The sequence below is a fragment of the Muscardinus avellanarius genome, assembly GCF_963383645.1.
Source record: "Muscardinus avellanarius genome assembly, chromosome: X".
In the NCBI taxonomy this organism is placed as follows: Eukaryota; Metazoa; Chordata; class Mammalia; order Rodentia; family Gliridae; genus Muscardinus; species Muscardinus avellanarius.
In genome coordinates, this window is record NC_137792.1 from 131,201,168 (window position 1) to 131,222,127 (window position 20,960).

The following is a 20,960-nucleotide window of genomic DNA, read 5'->3' on the forward strand; positions in this document are numbered from 1 at the left end:
TAAACAAGGAGCTGAAGTGATAGTTTCACCAAAAAAAAGAAACAAATATTCTCTGGTAAGAAAGAAAGCAAAACGAAATATTGAAATGTTATCTTTAAGTCATCAAAAGTTTGGTATCAGACAAATGAAACTGTTATGTGAGATTATCATTGTTAATTTTGGATAAATTGCTATAATACTAGTTGTCAACCACTAAGCCAAGCATGGGAAGGAGGGATGGGGAGGGAACGGGGTGGGGATCAGGTAGGGGCTAATTGGGCGATGTGTGCATGTATGTCTACAAAAGTTTTTTTTTATCCCATTATGATGTATGAATAAATACAGTGCACCAATATAAAATAAATTAAAAAATAAAAATAAAAATATGACTGAAAATTTGATGGACAAATATGGGGATATTATTATATTTTTAATTTCTTTAGTAATTGTTAGACTGAATATTTTCATGTGTTTATTTACAGTTTTTGTATGTCATTTTTGTTATATTTATTTAAATATTATGAGGTCTTACTAAATCCAATATCAACACTTTCTGTTAAGCCTATTGTGTGCTCATCTATTGAAGTTTGTTTTAATTATACCAATTCCTATAAATGAGACATTTATTATAAAAAATAAATTTGCTTTCAACCATTAACGTTGTTACCATATTCACTGATATTCACTAGTTCTGGAAGGTTCTCTGTCCTTATTTCACTCTCCCAGAAACACTAAGAGAAAGGGCCTTTTTCCAGTACTACAAAATGAAAACATTTTCTGAAATCAAACCTTTACTCTTACTTTCTCCAGAAAGTCTCTTATCTTTCTCCCTCCCTCCAAAAACCTAGTGAGGGGGGTTTGATTTTCCTTCACGTAATCATCCCTTCAATATGCTCAGCTTGTTTTATTCTTTTTTGTTGTTGTATGTGGGATTGAACACAGGACATTCTACCATTGAGCTATGTCCAGCCTTCCTTTCTTATTGTTTGTACTGGAGAACGAACCTGGAACATTCTACCTCTGAGCTATCCCAAGCCCTTTCTATTTTTTTTTATACTAGGAACAGAAACCAAGGGCTTTCTACCCCTGGGCTACATCCCAGGCTCTTTTAAAAATATTTTATTTGGAAACAGGGTCTCACTAAGTTGCTGAGAGCCTCACTAAGTAGCTGAGGCTGGCTTCGAACCTGCACAATCCTCATCTCAGTCTCCCAAGTGCTGGGATTACACGCATGCACCGCCATGCCTGGCTAAGCCCTTTCTATTTTGAAACAGATAAGTTGCTGAGGGTCTCACTAAGTTGTTGAGGCTGCCCTTGAACCTTCAATCCTTCTGTCTCAGCCTCCCAAGTACTGAAATTACAGGTATCCACCACCATGGCTAGCTCCAGATTTTTTTTAACTACACAACCTTGGGAAATTCAGGACTGGCAGTTGCCAGGAGAAGGTACAGTACTGATTTTCAAAGAAATAAAAAAGCCAGCATGAACTTTAATCACTTAGCATTTATGAAGTGCCTATGAATTTACCACCACACATTTTCTAATACTATCATTGCTTTCCTCTACCTAGTCAAGACATCATCCTAGTTCCAAAATAATGTAAAAGACTTGGAGTTCTCCTTAAGTATGTCTTTCTTCCTGGGTGCACACACCTGTCCTCTCAGTACTTGGGAGGCTGGACAGGATTGCAGGTTAGAAACCAGCCTCAGCAACTCAGTGAGACCCTGTTTCAAAACAAAACAAGACAAAATTAAAAAAGGGCTGGGGGTGTAGTTCAGAAGTACAGTGCCTCTTGTTAAATCCTCAAAACAAGGAAGGCAGGTAGGTAGGCAACAGGCATGCACATACACATGCACAGTAAAGGTTTCTTTTCTACATGTAAAACAAAAAGGAGTTTGTCAAAATGATTCTTAACACTTACTTGAGATGGACTAATTACTTCTTGGTACTTGGGACTGAACCCAGGTCCTTCTGCTTGCTAAGCACAGGTTGTACCATTGAGCTATATTCCTAGCTCCTGGACACTATTTTTAAAATTTGTTTTTATGAGCCACAGATTATTTCAACAGCCATAATGTATGGCAATCCTTAAACCCTAAACCAGGTCTTTAAGATTGTTTTCTTGCTCCAATCTTCTAAAAATGAGTGCCTATATTGGAGATATAAGCACAAAGAAAGCAGCCTCATTTTTCCTGAATTTTTTGATATTCCTCAGCCTATTAAATATTCTGTGTCTCCAGATAATACTATCCTATGAAAAATGTTCCAGGCCAGATCCTCCCATCCCCTAAGATAAAGAGCAAGGAGTAGCCCTGGAACTGAACATCTCTGAACTCTAGGGACCTCATCTATAAAGAGGATATAGCAACAGATTTTACAGGTTGTGTTTTACAGGTTTAGAGAGATCCTGGATATTATAGTCCTGACAGGGTGCTGGGGTGGTGGTGGTGAACTGTGGGTTTCTCAAACAAAATATGACATTCATGCTTTTTCTCTCCAACAACAAGCACCCTCCAGCTATGGCTCCTGCCACCCCTATAATCAGTCTGTTTTAAATTCTTGTACTTCAGTTGGGTTTGGTGGCACACATCTATAATTGCAGTACTTGGGAGGCTGAAACAAGAGGATGACAAGTTTAAGGCAAGCCTCTGCAACTTAGCAAGACCATTTGAAAATAAGAAGGGCTGGGGACGCAGCTCAGAAGCAGTACCTCCGTCACACACACACTAGGGTTCAATCCCCAGTACCACACACACAAAAACACAAGTTCTTTAACTTTTTCTTTTTAATGTTTTGCCAACTGAAATCAGATATTGATCCTTTCTGTTTACACTTGATGTAACACATGATATACATATACTTATATATGCAGATGCATATATACACACCAAATGGCAACTAGACTTTGGCACACATTAAAATTACCTGGGGAGCTTATTAAAATGGAGATTCTGCAATCCTACTCATGGGTATGGAAGATGGGGGCCAGAGGTTTACATTCACAAGCTTTTTTCCACAAAAGGTGTTTTTATAAACGTGGTAGATTCATATTCTTTGAATAACACTAGGGCATAAAATATTAAAATATCAGATATTGAAATATGGGTACAATTGTTCTTCAATGACTGGTTAAAGACAGCCAAGAAAAAGAACTGTTAAAGACTATTGAGATGTGGGGTCCAGGTAGTTGGAAGAGAAAAGGTACTATTAACAAAAAATATGGACGGGTGTGGAAGAGGAAGGTCATGCAATATGAACTGCTTTTTAAAATGCTTTATTGGTTTCAAATTATGAAAAGATTTCTTTCTAAAACAGGTAAAATGCCATGCTGAAACTTTCAGACTGAGACAAGACAATATTCAATCACAACACTGGGAAGCAAAAATCCAAAAGTTTCACAGAAAATCATGGAATTCAAGTTTGTAAAGCAGTGGCCACCATATGAACTTAAGTGATTCTCAAACCGTAGGATTCAAGGTATGAGGCAAAAGTCATAATGATTGTCAGGTTCAGGGGTTTGAAAGCGCATGTAATGTCTCATCTGTTGTTCCTTAGTCTTTCTCTTGATTTCCATCATCTGCCCTACAAATCTGTCTACATCATCTCCCACTTCATTGTGATCAACATGCCTATTAGGAATGGCCCATCGAAAATTAGGGACAAGGCGCCTAACTCGCCCCCGTCTGACATTTCCTCCAGGCTTCTGGCCTTCAGACTCTCCCAAATTGTGGGGTTCCTGTTCCTTCTGCATAGAGGCTTGCTTCTCTCTTTCATTTTCTTGTTGAGCATTTTCCACCTTGAGATTTTTTAATGCTTGTTTCTCTTTGGACTCCATCCCTCCTAGGAGACAAGAGAGAGAAGGGCCTGAATTCTTGGTGGACTGATCAGCACCGAGGACAGAGGCCCTACTACGCACTTTCAAAATCCAGAGGCCTGAATCGCAAAAGTCTTTTGTAGATTTCCTTTTCCCACCTGAGAGGCTTTGTGCGACCTCTAGGGGGCCTCCAGTCCAAGCCCCCCCCCCCCCGCCCACCATTTTCCCTGCAGATTCATCTCCTGGCCTCCACAGGCACCAAAATGGAGGACAGGGATGGAGGACCGAGCGAGAGAGAAACATAAGGGGGAAAGAGGAGCTGGAGGCGGTGGTGGAGGGGGTCTGAGACTTGGCTGTCTGCGCTCTGCGCGTCCGTCTCCCCCGCCCCCCCCCGCGCCTGCCCCGCGCACCCACCGACCTGGGCCTATCCTTGTCGCCTCCGGTTCCTCGGGATTCTGGCCGCCGCCACACTCGGCCTCGCAGACCTGCAGACAAGCCGGGTGGGAGGGGGGGTCGGGGGGCTGCGGAGGCCGAGGGCGAGGGCTCGGCGTCGCCGCTGTTAGCGGCAGCCCTCCGCCCCTTCTCCACAGCGCCCGGGCCACCGCCCCGCCCCCGCGCCGACCTCCATTTTCCCAGCCGACAGGGGCGGGGCGGGGTGTGGGAAAAGCTGGCGTCTGTGGCGCAGGCAGGTGTTCCGAGGGTCGCCACACACCCAGCAGCGGGCAGAGCAGCACTGGACCCACACGGGACCGACCACCTGCTGCGCCTGCCTGCAGGGCCTCAGGGCGCGGGGTGGCGGTTGCAGCGGCGACCCAACCTGCAGCTTTTGCAGTCGGAGCAAGCGGGACCCAGCGGGAGGAGTCCCGCCCCGCTCTCCCACTCCAGCTCCACGGCCCCCCTCCCTCCACGGCCCAGGTCCCTTACCCGCGCCTCGGATATTTCTGGGCCTCTGCCGGCCCACGCAGTCAGATTCTCTCGGCAGGCAGGTACCAACCCCGGCGACGGAGCCGGTGACAGCCGGGTCTGGCGCAGGAGCCAAGCGCTCCTGTCTGCGTGGGCCAGTCACGTGAGCCTCGTCGCCCTCCAACAGCTCCGCCTACGTCCCTGTGCCCCCTCCTCCGCCCCCGAGTGGGCGGGGCTTGACAGTCCGACCACCCCCTCCCTCACACTGAGGCCCCCTGAATACCACCAGACTGGGTGCTGTCATTTTGTCGCCTTTGTGTCTAACTTCATGGCCCTTTCTCTGCCTGCCAGGATTGGGCGGCCTCTTCTCACGGGGGCTGTTGGCCATTTCACTTTCTCTGGGGGAATTGTCTGTATCTGGCCTCTGCTCCTAGGATATACCTTCTTCCTTCTACTGGCCTGTCAGCTACCAAGTGTCTTCATTTTCTCTCTACTAATTTGTGTAGAAGAGGTGTGTCAGGAAAAAAGTTTCAGAAAGTAGATGTTCTTATTCTTAATGTCTTCTTGTATTGTCCCCTTTATATTAAACAAAAAAATTACTTTAAAAGAAATTCTGGTTATTTTCATTTGAAAAACCGGATTAAAAGTAGATAAAAATTCCAACCATCTATCTTTTCTGCTAAGTCATTATATAAATATGGACTCTACAATAGCTGCTTTTTTAGAACTTGAAAAAGGACAGGGTAGCTGATGGCCCCCTTGTGAGGGGCCCCCTAGACATGTGAGGCCCTTCTGTGATGGGAGCCAATAACTATGTAATGCAATAAAACCTTTCCAGATTTTCAAATTAAACGAAAAAAAAAAAAAACCTTCAAAGAATTACTGCCATCATCTATAATGTACACATGTGAAAATACCAATGTCAATCTCAGTACCCTGAATGGGGAAGGGACAAGATGGGGAAGAAGGAGGGCCCACCAAGTACTGTGTACATGTATATCACTGTCAACATGATTAACATTATCATGTGAGAATATAATGCACCAATAAAAACACTAAAAAGCCTTTCACAAATTCCTGGCTAAAATTGTAATAAGTGTATCAATATTTGAAGATTATCATTATTTAGAAAATATTTAAGGATCTACAATAAACCTTTACAATAATAGGAATTGAATTTAGGAAAGTTGCTATTACATGATACATATACAAAACACTGCATTCTCATATACTAGCAGTGAACAATGGAAAATTGAATGTAAACCAGGCTTGGTGGCCCACATTTGTTATCCTATTATTTGGGAGACTGAGACAGGAGGATCACAGGTTCCCAGCCAGCCTCAGCAATTTGTGAGGCCCTCCACAACTTAGTGAGACCCAATTTCCAAATAAAGAGTAAATATAGGTCTGGGGGAGTAACTCAGAGGTAGATGCCCCTAGGGTTCCATTCCCAGTACCACAAAAAATTGAAATGATAAAATAACACATATAGTAGCTTCAAAAACATGAAATATTTCTAAGGAAAATTTTAGAACATAATTTTAGAACTAAAATCTGCAAAACAATGTTATCAGAAACTAAAGACAGAGATAAATGTAAGTATATACCATGGTAATCTGTTTCTGAGACCTAATGCTCTATTTTTTTTTTTTTTTTTGGCAGAACTGGGAATGGAACCCAGAGACATTCTACCTCCGAGCTACACTCCCACCCCTAGTCTTTATTCTTCATTTTGAAACACGTTCTCACTAAACTGCAGAGGGCCTCACTAAGTAGCTGAGGCTACCTAGGAACCTGCCATTCTTCTGTCTCAGCCTCCCAAGTACTGGGATTACAAGCGTGCATCACCATGACCAGCCTAATACTCTAAATTAACCTACGTATTTGGTGTAATCAAAATCCCAGCAGATATCTTTGTATAAATTGTCAAACTTACCCCAAAATTAATAGTGGATAGCAAAGGATCTGTAATAAATAAAATAATTTTTGTGTATGTGTGTGGTGCTGGGAATTAAACCCAGGGGTATTCTACCTCAGAGCTATACCCATAGCCCAAATAGGAGAGAGAGTGGAAAATGGCAGAATTAGAGGCAAGACTGCAGCACGGCGCCTGCGACTACAAGAAAAGTGATTTTTGGAGGGATATCCCAGAAGAGATCAGAAAGAAGACTGCTCCTGCCACACATGCACAGGAATACTTAACAACAGCATACTCTAGGAGAGACCAAGAAGGCGGCAGCAACGGCCAGTATTTAGGAGAGGCAGACAGATCCAACCAAATCCACCTTGAATTTTTGAAGAAATCTCTCCAAAAGTACACTGTTCCTGCCCAACATGCTCAGGAACTCTGAAAAACATACTATGTAAGGAAAACTTTTGTGGAGACGGACCAAAATGTCAGTAGCGGCGGCAGCCAGTATTCAGGAGAGGCAGACAAATCCAATCCAATCCACCTTGAATTTTTAAAAATATCTCCCCAAAAATAGACTGCTATTGCCACACATGTGCAGGAATTCTAGACAACACACTATGTAAGAAAAATGTCTAGGGAAAATTGGAGGGAGCCCCACCTATATTGCTGGGCCAATTTGCTGCGGGAGACCTCAGCTCATGGCTACTGTGCTCCTCTTTGCTGTGCTGGGAATCAGGGTGTGCTTGGAGCAGCGTATTTTGCTCTCCATGGTGCGGCTGTGAGCCTCCACTTTCAGTGGGGAGATAAAATCCATTGCTGTTAGGGAATTGGGCTCTCAGCTTCTGCAAATGACACGTGCTGTTTTATCCTACTATATATATATATATATATATATATATATATATATATATATATATATATACCTTTGTAAATGTCATGCTCACAGTGACAGGAATCAGAGCCTGCTGGGTGGCGAGGCCAGGTCTGGAGCCAGCGAGGCCGGGCCTAGAGTCTGTTGCCTGGCAGGCCTGGAACTGGGGCCTGCTTCACAGCAAAGGGCCAGTGGGTTTCTTCAACTGTGTGCCCAGGAAGCAATAGAAGCTGCTGCTGTCTCACCTAATCTCTCAGCAGATTTCCAGATCCAAGCAACCTCTATTTAAAAAAAAAATTGGTCGTGAGTGAATCATCCTGTCAAAGTTACTCACCTTCAAGCTTTCAGGTTTTCAGTAAGTGGGAATAAGTGTGGAGAAACAGAAGCTCTAATACATTGTTGGTGGGATTGCAAGTTTGTGCAACCACTTTGTGGAACAGTATAGAAGATCTTCAGAAGAAGTAAAATGAACTTACCATATGATCCAGCAATACCACCTCTGGGTATCTACCAAAAAGAATAAAACCCCAAATACCAAACTAATGCATGAACAACCATGTTCATAGCTGCACAGTTCACCATTGCTCAACTGTGGAGCCAGCCAAGATGTCCTTCAACGAATGAGTGGATTTCAAAACTATGGGATATGCACACAATGGAATTTTGCCCAGCCATTAGGGAGAACAAAATTATGGCATTTACAGTGCAATGTCACAAAAAATAAGAAATCACATGCTTTTCTTAACATGTAAAATATTAGGGAGAAATGGGTAACAGGAGGAACTCTAGATGAAGAAGGGACCCTATAGAGGAGCAATGAAGATGACATATCTAAGGGTATAAGAGGGAGGATAAGGGAAACTCTTTAAAGCACATGTGGACTTAAACATACAGTCAATCAGGAAGCCAAGCATGGGTAGGTGGGAGGGAGAAGGAAGGGGTTAGAGATTGGGTAGGGGCTGTTTGGGTGAGATGTGCATGTATATCTCCACAATTTTTCCCCATTGAGATGTATGACAACAATGCACCAATAAAAAAATTATATAAAAAAGAAGCTGGGCGTGTGTGGTAGTACACACTTGTAATCCCAGCATTCGGGAGGCTGAGACCAGAGGATCGCAGTTTGCAGACAGCCTCAGCTACTTAGTGAGGCCCTCTGCAACTCAGTGAGACCCTGTTTCAAAAAACAAAATAAAAAAATAGGGCAGGGGTGTAGCTCAAAGGTCGAATGCCCCTGGGTTCCATCCCCAGACCCAGAAAAATAAATAAATAAATAAATAAATAAATAAATAAATATCCTAAACCAAAGTCTTCCCATTAAAAACAGTTCCCCATTTCTTACTTTCCTTATATTTTAGTAGCCACTATTCTGCCTTCTGTATTTATTAATTTGACTATCCTAGCTTCCTTATGTAAGTAGAAACATATAATATCTGTCTTTCAATGTTTGTATCGTTTCACTCAGCATAATGTCTTCAAGGTTTCTACATGTTGTAAAGTGTGTAAAGAATTTAATTCCTCTTTAAGCTGTTTAACATATCATTTTATTTATTTATTTTGTTTTATTTTATTTTTTGTGGTACTGGGATTCCTGGAAACCCTTCTACCTGCAGACTACACTCTCAAGACCTATTTTTATATTTTTTAAATTTAGAAACAAGGTCTCTTAAGCCAGCATGGCTGGCTTTGAACCTGTGCTATCCTCCTGTTTCCGCCTCCCAAGCGCAGGGATTACAAGCGTGTGCCACCACGCCTGGCTCAACACACCATTTTATATATGTACTATATTCGTTTTATCTATTCTTCTGTCCACTGACCTTTCTTTTTCTGAAATCTACTCTGCTTATATTAATCTAGTCATTTCAGTTTTGTATAATTAGTGTTTCCATGATATCCATTTTTATTTTTTACGATTAACCAATCTGTGCCTTAATATTTAAAATCTATTTCTCATGGAAAATATACAAGTGGGTTACCCTATTTATCCCATCTCTCAGCCTCTTTGTTTTACACATAGTTCTCCAGAGAGAAAGATCCAATAGAATATACAGATAGATGCATGAAAAGGGATTTATAAGAATAATTGGCTTACTTGATTATGGAGGCTGAGATGTCTCACACTAGGCTGGCTGTGTACAAACTGGAAAATCAGGAAAGCTAATAGTGTGACTCAGTACAAGTCCAAAGAGCTCAGAACTAAGGAAGCTGATGGTGTGATTTAGTCTACAACTAATGACCCCACTGATTTGAGTCACAGATGCCAGAGAATCTGGAGTTCTGATGTTTAAGGGCAAGAGAAGAAAGGCATCCTGATTACAGAAAAGAGATGGTGAGAACATTGTTTAGTTTTTACCCGCTTTTTCTTTCTTTAAAAAAATTAATTGAACCTGGTCTGGTGGTACATGCCTGTAATCCTAATACTTGGGAGGTTGAGAGGAGAGGATCACAGGTTTGAGCCCAGCCTCAGCAGCTTAGCAAGCCCCTGTTTCAAAATAAAAAGGGCTGGGATGTAGCTCAGGGCTGGAGTTTAGCACCTGAGTTCAATCCAGAGTACAAAAAAATTAATTGAAATATGAGGAACTGTACATCAGGAAGATGGAAGAACTGGACTTTCCAGTTCTCATACCCCTCTCCCTGAAACATCACTTGAACATCTATCCATGAGCAGGAATACCTTCACAAGAGCTAAAGAAATCAAGTGAGATTATGGCATCTGAGTTTAGCACAGAAATAAGAAAAGAAATATTGAAGAGAGTAGGAAAGACAGTGTTATACTCCCTTCATCATCCTTCCCCAACTTCAGAATAGAGCCCAGAAATAAATTATGCATTAATGTCAATTGACTTTTGGCAAGGTGGCTAAGAATATATATTTGGGAATGGAAATTACCTCAATAGATGGTGTTGAGTAAACTGGATGTCCACATGCAGAAGAATGGCATTAGAACCTTATGTCATATAGAATAATCAATTCAAGAGATTAAAAACTTAAACATAAAGCATAAAACTGTAAAGTTTCTAAAGTAAAACATAGGGGAAATCTCCATGATCTTGGGTTTTTTGTTTTTTGTTTTTTTTTTTAAATTTATCTATCTTTTTTTTTAATTGGTGCACTGTATTCATACATCATAGTAGGATACATACTTTTGTAGACATATATGCACACTTTTCCCAGTCAGCCCCCACCCAATCCCCACCCCATTCTCTCCCTATTCCTCCCTCCCATGCTTGGCTTAGTAGTTGACATCTAGTATTATGGCAATTTATCTAAAATTAAAAATGATAATCTCACATAACAGTTTCATTTATCTGATACCAAGCTTTTGATGACTTAAAGATAACATTTCAATATTTCTTTTTGCTTTCTTTCTTACGAGAGAATATTTTTTCTATTTTTTAGGTGAAACTATCATTTATTTATATATTTATTTTTCAGAAAAAAAATCTATCCTAATATGGAATATGGACTCTAGGTACCCAAAACGATCTTGAAAAATAACAAAGCTAGAAGATATATATTTTCTGATTTCAAACCATATAAAGCTACAATAATTGAAACAGTGTAGTACTATTCTAAAGGCAGATATATAAACCATTGGAGTTAAATAAAAGCCTAGAGCTAAATTCTTCCCTATATTGTCAAGTTATTTTTGACAAGGTTTTCACGAACATTTGGTGGTGGAAATATTAATCTTTTAACTAAATATTGTTAAAAAATAATAATTACATGGAAAAGAATAAAATTGGACCCTTACCTAATCCCATATACAAATATTAACTCAAAATAGATAATAGATCTAAATATAAATCTTAAGACTATAAACTTTTAGGAGAAAATCTAGGTCATAAAACCTCACAACATTGAAATTGGCAGTGATTTCTTGGTTATGATTTCAATGGCACATGCAACAGAGGAGTATACAAACTCCCTAAAAAATAAAAAAATTATTGTATATCCAAAGACAATGTAAACAGAGTTAAAAGTTACTAATAGAATTGGATAAAATATTTCCAAATGCTATATCTGAAGGTATATCAATATTCCAACTAGAAGTCCTAGAAATTAACAACAATAAAGGCAAAAAATACCCTTTAGAGATAGGTAAAAGACTAACATAAATAATGAATCTCCACAGATAACCAATCTTAGTTGTCTGTTGGATGGAAAATCTTGTTTCTCTAGTTCTGGAGTGTGTTACCTATTTCTTCTTTGTAGTTAATCTCTTTGAGTATTTTCTCTAGTGCTGGTTTTGAAGACATAAATTCCTTCAGTTTCTGTTTGTCATGGAAGCTTCTTATTTCTCCATCTAATTTGATAGAAAGTTTTGCTGGGTAGGAAATTTTTGGCTGTAAGTTGTTTTCTTTCAGAGTTTGGAATATGTTACTCCAAGCCCTTCTGGCTCTCATAACTTGGTTTGGGAAGTCTGGAGTGATTCTAATTGGTTTGCCTCTGAATGTCACTTGGCCCTTTGCTTTTGTTGCCTTTAAGATTCTCTGCTTGGCTTCCACATTGGTCATTTTGACAATTATGTGGCGTGGGGATCCTCTTCTCCGATCCTGTCTAAAGGGAGTTCTATAAGTTTCCTGGACCTGTGTATCGACCTCTTGCTCTATGTCTGGAAAATTTTCTGCTATTACTTCCTTGAAGAGATTGTTGATCCCTTTAGTTTCACTTTCTTTTCCCTCCTCTATTCCAATTATTCTTAGGTTAGCTCTCTTAAAATGGGCCCATATTTCTTCAATATCAGATTCCTGCTGTCGGATATTTTTTTCTAGATTAGAAACTATGCGTTCATTTTTGGATTGCTCATCTTCTAAGAGCGAGATTCTGTTCTCCATGTGTTCTAATCGGTTGTTTGTGCTTTGAATTGAGGCCTTTACTTCATTAATTGCATCCTTTATCTCTTTTTGGCTCTCTTTGAGTTCTTTTCCAAGCACCTCTATTATTTCTACAGTTATTTTCCTGATTTGATCTTCTAGAAATCTCTGATTTTCTGTTTTATCGGGTTCTGATGTTGTGGGGTTGTGGGCATTTATTGCTCCAGTATTATTCCTCTTTCCCATGATTTCGGAAGTTTGTGCCTTCTCTGGGTTCTTCCCTTGGGTCACTATGACTTCACTTAAGGTGTTCTGGATCTCGAGTCAGTAGTATCTCAGACCCCACTACTCCTTTACTGGGTTTTATCACAGAGTCTCCGACCCAGGGAGTCGATAGAGGCTGCTTTAAACTATGGGGGGTGCCAGGTTGCACGTTCTCCTATGGTGTGATATCTCTGCCACCGCCCCTCCCCCACTGGGTCAAGTCCCAGGGAGTACAGTACTGGGATTTCTCCTCTGTGGCCCGCAATTTGACTTACTGTTCTTGAGTACGCAGATGTAGCTGTACTGGCCTTGCTGAATTTGGTGCTGCTGCCGCCAGTGGCAATATGGCGCCGCTGCTACGCCCTCGGCTGTGGGGCTGGCTTATTTCTTCTTGGTTTTGATTTCCACTCTGAATCCCTGCAGCGTGTGCTGAGCTCGGCCACTGGGAGCTTTAGATGCTCTCTGCGCGGAGAATTCCCACCTTGTTGTTCCGCAGTGGCTCACCTCGGCTTGCTGTAGCCGTCCCGTGAATTCGCCGGTGCCGCCGGCAGTATGGAACTGCTGCCGCGTCTGCCGCATCCTCGGGCGTGAGGCCGGTTATCTCCTCTGTGGCTCTGTTCTCAGTCCGCTTTCTCTCTGGAGCCTGGTGATTTTTTGTTTCACTGGTGATGGTGTTTTCTGGCTATGAAAGGCGCTGATTTTGTGGTAATGGAGATTTGTTGTTAGTGGGGCTCTTAAGCCCCGCTTTTCTCGGTCGCCATCTGATCTTGGTTTTGAAGATTTGTTTTGATGTGAGTAGCTAGTCTGTGATCTTCCTGTCTCAAATTTCCAAGTACTAGGATTATAGGCATGAGCCACCATGCCTGGCTTAAATTAATTAATTTATAAATGATACCTCCACTAATTGTGTGACTGTAGGCAAGCTACTATACTTCTGACTCCTTAGTTTCCTAATAATAGGAAATATCAATGAGCATTAATTTAGTTAACATATGTCACGAGATTAAAAGAATTCCTATTAAATAAGAAACATTATAGAAGTGTTAAAACAAGTGTATACTTGTTATTAGAATGACAACACTGAAATTCCCTACAAGTTCCACAGACCTTACAATTCTTTATCTCTTCCTTTAACTGTATGTTCGGTACATTAGAGCTGGCCTACATTTCTTTTTTTTTTTTTTTTTTTTAAATTTTATTTTATTGGTGCACTGTATTCATACATCATAGTGGGATACAAACTTTTGTAGACATACATGCACACATCGCCCAGTCAGCCCCCACCCGATCCCCACCCCATTCTCTCCCCATCCCTCCCTCCCATGCTTGGCTTAGTGGTTGACATCTAGTATTATAGCAATTTATCTAAAATTAAAAATGATAATCTCACATAACAGTTTCATTTGTCTGATACCAAACTTTTGATGTCTTAAAGATAACATTTCAATATTTCTTTTTGCTTTCTTTCTTACCAGAGAATATTTTTTTCTTTTTTTTTAGGTGAAACTATCATATATTTATTTTTCAGAAAAAAATCTATCCTGATATGGAATATGGACTCTAGATACCCAAAACAATCTCGAAGCAAAAACAAAGCTAGAAGATGTATATTTTCTGATTTCAAACCATATAAAGCTACAATAATTGAAACAGTGTAGTACTGTTCTAAAGGCAGATATATAGACCATTGGAGTTAAATACAAGCCTAGAGCTAACTTCTTCCCTATATTGTCAAGTTATTTTTGACAAGGTTTCCACGAAGATTTGGTGGTGGAAAAATAATCTTTTAACTAAATATTGTTGAAAAATAATAATTACATGGAAAAGAATAAAATTGGACCCTTACCTAATCCCACATACAAGTATTAACTCAAACTAGATAAAAGACCTAAATATAAATCTTAAGACTATAAACTTTTAGGAGAAAATCTGGGTCATAAAACCTCACAACATTGAAATTGGCAGTGATTTCTTGGATATGATTTCAATGGCACAGGCAACAGAAGAATATACAAACTCCCTAAAAAATAAAAGAAAATATTGTATATCCAAAGACAATGTAAACAGAGTTAAAAGTTACTAATAGAATTGGATAAAATATTTCCAAATGCTATATCTGAAGGTATATTAATATTCCAACTAGAAATCCTAAAAATTAACAACAATAAAGGCAAACAATACAATTTAGAGATAGGTAAAAGACTAACATAAATAATGAATCTCCACAGATAACCAATCTTAGTTGTCTGTTGGATGGAAACTCTTGTTTCTCTGGTTCTGGTGAGTGTTACCTATTTCTTCTTTGTAGTTAATCTCTTTGAGTATTTTCTCTAGCGCTGGTTTTGAAGACATAAATTCCTTCAGTTTCTGTTTGTCATGGAAGCTTCTTATTTCTCCATCTAATTTGATAGAAAGTTTTGCTGGATAGGAAATTTTTGGCTGGAAGTTGTTTTCTTTCAGAGTTTGGAATATGTTACTCCAAGCCCTTCTGGCTCTCATGACTTGGTTTGGGAAGTCTGGAGTGATTCTAATTGGTTTGCCTCTGAATGTCACTTGGCCCTTTGTTTTTGTTGCCTTTAAGATTCTCTGCTTGGCTTCCACATTGGTCATTTTGACAATTATATGGCGTGGGGATCCTCTTCTCGGATCCTGTCTAAAGGGAGTTCTATAAGTTTCCTGGATCTGTGTATCAACCTCTTGCTCTATATTTGGAAAATTTTCTGCTATTACTTCCTTGAAGAGATTGTTGATCCCTTTGGTATCACTTTCTTTTCCCTCCTCTATTCCAATTATTCTTAGGTTAGCTCTCTTAAGATGGGCCCATATTTCTTCAATGTCAGATTCCTGCTGTTGGATATCTTTTTCTAGATTAGAAACTATGCATTCATTTTTGGATTGCTCATCTTCTAAGAGCGAGATTCTGTTCTCCATGTGGTCTAATCGGTTGTTTGTGCTTTGAATTGAGGCCTTTACTTCATTAATTGCATCCTTTATCTCTTTTTGGCTCTCTCTGAGTTCTTTTCGAAGCACCTCTATTATTTCTACAGTTATTTTCCTGATTTGATCTTCTAGAAATCTCTGATTTTCTGTTTTATCAGGTTCTGATGTTGTGGGGTTGTGCACATTCATTACTTCAGTGTTATTCCTCTTTCCCATGATTTCGGAGGTTTGTGCCTTCTCTGGGTTCTTCCCTTGGGTCACTATGGCTTCACTTAAGGTGCTCTGGATCTCGAGTCTGTATTATCTCAGACCCTACTACTCCTTTACTGGGTTGTATCACAGAGTCTCTGACCCAGGGAATCGATAGAGGCTGCTTTAAACTATGGGGGGTGCCAGGTTGCACGCTCTCCTATGGTGTGATATCTCTGCCACCACCACTCCCTCACTGGGTCAAGTCCCAGGAGGCACAATACTGGGATTTCTCCTCTGTGGCCCGCAGTTTGACTCACTGTTCTTGAGTACGTAGATGTAGCTGTACTGGACTCGGTGAATTCACTGCTGCTGCCGCCGCCGGTGGCAATATGGCGCCTCTGCCACGCCCTCGGCCATGAGGCTGGCGTATTTTTTCTTCTCTGGTTTTGATTTCCACTCTGAATCCCTGCAGCGTGTGCTGAGCTCAGCCACTGGGAGCTTTAAATGCTGTCTGCGCCGAAAGATCCCGCCTGGCTGTTCCACATCGGCTCACCTCGGCTTGCTGTAGCCGTCCGCTGAGTTCGCCGCTGCCGCCGGCAGTATGGCGCTGCTGCCGCGTCCTCGGGCGCGTGTGTCTCCTCTGTGGCCCTGAGCTCTGTTCTCAGTCCGCTTTCTCTCTGGAGCCTGGTGGTTTTTTTGTTTTTCTGGTGATGGTGTTTTCTGGCTATGAAAGGCGCTCTTTTTGTGGTAATGGAGATTGGTTGTTAGCGGGACTCTTAAGCCCCGCTTTTCTCGGTCGCCATCTTCCCGGAAGTCTGGCCTACATTTCTTATGAGGTTATTTGGCTCCAGTCATGGAAGCTTTGGAGAGATACACAATGCCGTTTTGTCTTCACCAATGAATCCCATAAACTAATACTAGAGAAATTAGTCAGATATAACTCTCATTTTCCCTACACTCCCATATATTTTATACCTACACTTTTTATAAACCGAGAGGTACTCTGTGAAATGTCTAGGTCAACTACAGATTCTTTTATCTGGTAAGACTATTGAGAAACGAAATAAAATAACACAGGATGGTGCTATTGTCATAGAGCTATGAGTTTCCCTCAATTCTTATCTTCCCAAAAGAAAGATTTAATTTGGGATACAAAGATAGGGTAGACATGAAAGGCTTTATTGGGTAGGTTTCACAGGAGGGTCACCAAGCTCATCCAGGTGGTCTAGGAGTGGAAAAAAGGAAGGGAAAGGGTTTACTGCATGGTGAGGTTTTAATACTGTCCAGAAATCCCACCCCTCCCCATCCACAGTAATTTTGGGCAGTTACTACTTAGTACAACAGCATTAAATTCAGTATACTGGATTTTCCATTGGCATCTAAAGCTATAATGTTATAGTTCCAAATCTCAGATCACAGATGGGTGGAGTAATCCCTATCTCTGTCCCATTTCTTTCCCTACTCTGCTTATAACTACTTAACACTATGATCATAACTTTTCTTCAGAAACATTGTGTTGGTAGGTGGCGAGACATATGGCAAAGAGACCAGTAAATGTAGTATCCATGAGATGATGGCTGTCTGTTAAGTACAGAGTGGTAGTAGAGCCACTAGTACTATAGAGTAGAAACTGAAAGGATTCCCAAGATCCTTAGCAGATAATCAGACTTGATAATTTAGTATAGTAGTTGGTGCTTGTCAATTATGTATTAACTGCCTTATATAAAGTATGCCATTTACTTCCAACAAGTCTTTGAGACATTTAAAACCATTAGCCCTACTATGGATAATGCACAGAGAAGTTTTAGTATCCAAATTTTACCTTCAACAGGTAAATAAAGGCAACTAATTCTGTCCAATTTCATGCCTCCTATTGTGATGTAATGTCTTCAGCATCTGGATCCTTCCAGCCATTTATAACTCAATCTATTTACCTGCATGAAAAGCTGTTTACAAAGGATTGAGGAATTCTCAACCCTACCAAGGAATCTTTTGCCTCTACCACAACTAATCATTAATAACCATGAATACAATGCTCCACTCTTTTAAAAATCTGTTCTCATTTTAATCACTTATCTTTTTTTGGAACCATTCACATCAAACTAACTAATAGCAACTTTACATTTGTAATGAGCCACACTCTTTCTAAAAACAAGTTTTAATAACTTTACAGCCAGGTGTGGTGGTGCATGCTTGTAATCCCAGCATTTGGGAAACTGATAGAGAAGGATAGAGGTGCAAGGACAGCCTCAGCTACTTAGTGAGTCCCTTAGCAATTCAGTGAGACCCTGTTTCAAAATAAAGAATAAAAGCAGGACTGGGAGTGTAGCTCGGAGATAAAATGCCCCTGGGTTCCATCCCCATTACCGTACACACAAAAAAATAACTTTACATTTCTCCCTTTTTTATTGCCCATTTCTCAAGCAAACAAATAAACAATAAATCCATTTAGATATGTGCTAAAATATTTAGCATCAAAAATATTGATGAGATGGGTGATTAAACATGGTCATCACTGATAGTGCTACAAGTAGTTTCTAATTCCTCAGGATGGCTGAGTAAATTCTAGAAAAACATTAAGAGGATGAAGATGTCTGGGAGAAATGGAAAACAAATTCTGTATGATGGTAAGGAGTTAAAGTGGGATAATTTGTGCAGAGTATTGAAGGGAATAAAAGGGTACCGGCATGGTACATTCTAGGAGAGGGTTGTTATGATGCTGGAATTGAACTACTAAATATTGATTAGCTTTTGAGATCACAAACTCTAAGGGCAAGGTGCTATGAAATTATGTCCTGGGCAACACACCTAACAGAAAGCTTCACATGCCCAGGATCTCCCTAAGGGGGTAGGCTGCAGTTGTCCTGTACATTTTACACTTCCAAAAATGTTTCTGCCTGCAGGGTCTATATTTATATCATGACTCCAGCAGCAGAAACAGGTGCTTGGGTCTTTTTTATCTCCCTATCTTGAATCTTATTTTCCAAATGTACCTAACTTTATTATAGTTCTTTTGATGAAAATACTTTGGGTACATTGAAAATTTGAAATAATATAAAATTATAATATAAATAGATTACATTATAAATATAAAATAATATAATATATAACATAAAATAGTATAAATGAACATAATATAAAATATCAAGACAAAAGTAAAAAATAAAATAAACCCACAGTCCAAGTCGTATCTTTTTTTTCTAATCCACCCACTTTGGTTTCAAGGATTGCACTGCAAGGGAAATGGTGGCTATTAGTGGTTGTGGGGAAGGCAAGTGGAAGAAAGACCACTAGAAAAACCACTACTTTTCTCTTCTTCTAGTCTAGGAAAGGATAAGCAATTCTCTCTCAACAGAGCCACTAAAAAGTAATAGTGGTTAATATACCTATGGGAAGATGCAGCTCCTCCCCAGTAATCAGAGAAAGGAAAATTCCAACCACAGGGGAAAGGGGGCCACTTTTGACCTCCGGAATTAGCAAACACAAAATTGAGTGACAGGGCCTGGTGTGGTGGGGGTAGGAGGTGGACAGACTGGTCCACTTCTGCAGAAGTACTGGTGGGAGGGAAAGTGGGAAGCAGAGTTGGAGGATGACATAATCCTCATGTGATCAGGATCTGACATAAACCCAAGTCCTTATATTCCCAGGCTTTTTTCTCCTCTGGGTACCAGCTCCTGATATTGCCCTGCAGGCTCACGTCCTTGTGACCAAGGAAGGGAAGACGCAAATTCCTTAAATCGGGCAGGTTGGTGTGAAGCAACAGCTGGGAACCCTGGGGCGGTAGTGTCCAGGCTTCCTTTCCTCAAATCTCTGCAAATTGATGGGAGATATATATTTTTAAAGCGAGAAATGGGGGATAAAAAGGAAGTCTCTTTAGAGACACCCAGAGATTTAGTGACAGTTTAGAAAATATCCACTTCTTTCATCCTAGAAAGCGGTCTCTTTATTCTACTCCGTCTTTCATCAATTAGTTGGAGAAAATGGTAGGCCTGAAGTGTGGTTGATGGATGGAGAAAGACTGCAATTCTGGGATGGGAAAAAGACAAATTTAGAGATAATTTGAAAATAGTTCGCCTCCAAGCCAGTCTGCAGTGGTGGTCAGGGCGGGGGGTGGGCGCTTGAGGAGCAGCAGTGGGGGAGAAGGATAGGAGGTGAGGGGTAGGGGTGGGCATAGATATTCGGGAAGAAGGGATACAGACCAGGACCTGAAGAGAACCAGGTTAAAAAAATTTGGAGTGACAACTATGATGAAAATTCCGGAATCAAGATAAGGATTGTAGGGTCTTGGTCGACCCACAGAGAATTTGCTCTTATCTGCCCCCTTCCTTTTGTCTGAAGGTCCTAGAGTCTGAATTTGAAGACCTCTCCAGGTTAGGAAAAGAACCAGGAACTACTCGCACGGGTCAGTGTGTGCGAGGCACTTTGAGATTTCGGAGAATGAGGATGGGGAAGGGCAAACTGGGTGAAATTTTGGCTTCATAGTCCACCTCCTCGCTGCTCCCCTTCTCCCTGCCAGCCAGCAGGAGTGCCCATTAGCTGAGTAGGCCGGGAGCCTTGGTGAGTTCCTGGGAAGGCAGAGATAAGAAGACTGAGAGTAGAGGGAGGAGGGAGCTGAAACCTGTGGGATGGCGGGTGTGGGAGCTTAGGCGAATGTCTTGCCTCAAAGAGAAACTGACCATCCCAACCCAAAAGTAACTGAAGTGATCTGTCTCTGCATTTCCTCCCCCATCCCTATAGTTAGAGGAAAAAAGACAAGGACAACATGCAAAAACACTGCAAAGAAAACGAAGGGAAGCCCAAGTGCAATGTGCCAAAGAGGGAGGAAGAACGCCCCTATGGAGAGCTGGAACATCAGCAAATCAAAGGGAATTTTAGACAGAGACTGCTCCAGTCTCTTGAAGAACTTAAAGAAGGCATAGATTACAGGCATTTTAAGGATGAAGAAATGACAAGAGAGGGAGAAGAGATGGAAAGGTGTTTGGAAGAGATAAGGGGTCTGAGAAAAAAATTTAGGGCTCTACATCCTAACCATAGACATTCTCGGGACCGTCCATATCCCATTTAACACAACTCTCCCTGAAATCATTTCTTTTCTGTTATTAATAATGCCACTGCTTTCTTTTGTCTGCATTTTCTTGTTAAATATTCACTATTAGTTTACTCCAATCCTTCAGTGTTGTTTAAATGTGCATATGATTCTTGTGAACATTTTATTTTTTGACTCAATTTTTCTCACTTAATAAAGGGTCTTATTTATGTACATGGAAA

At 40.7% G+C, this 20,960-nt stretch overlaps 2 protein-coding genes across 2 annotated transcripts; one reads left to right on the forward strand and one right to left on the reverse strand.

Moving 5' to 3' along the window:
- Positions 1 to 3,451: 3,451 nt before the first annotated feature.
- Positions 3,452 to 3,814, reverse strand: BEX4 (brain expressed X-linked 4; the record flags this gene model as incomplete). Its single annotated transcript, XM_080719363.1, has 1 exon — positions 3,452 to 3,814. One exon carries the CDS (start codon positions 3,812 to 3,814, stop codon positions 3,452 to 3,454), a length of 363 nt encoding a protein of 120 aa, XP_080575489.1.
- Positions 3,815 to 20,454: 16,640 nt separating this feature from the next.
- TCEAL7 (transcription elongation factor A like 7) lies at positions 20,455 to 20,757 on the forward strand (the record flags this gene model as incomplete). The annotated part of the gene is made up of 1 exon (XM_080719520.1): positions 20,455 to 20,757. One exon carries the CDS (start codon positions 20,455 to 20,457, stop codon positions 20,755 to 20,757), a length of 303 nt encoding a protein of 100 aa, XP_080575646.1.
- Positions 20,758 to 20,960: the final 203 nt, after the last annotated feature.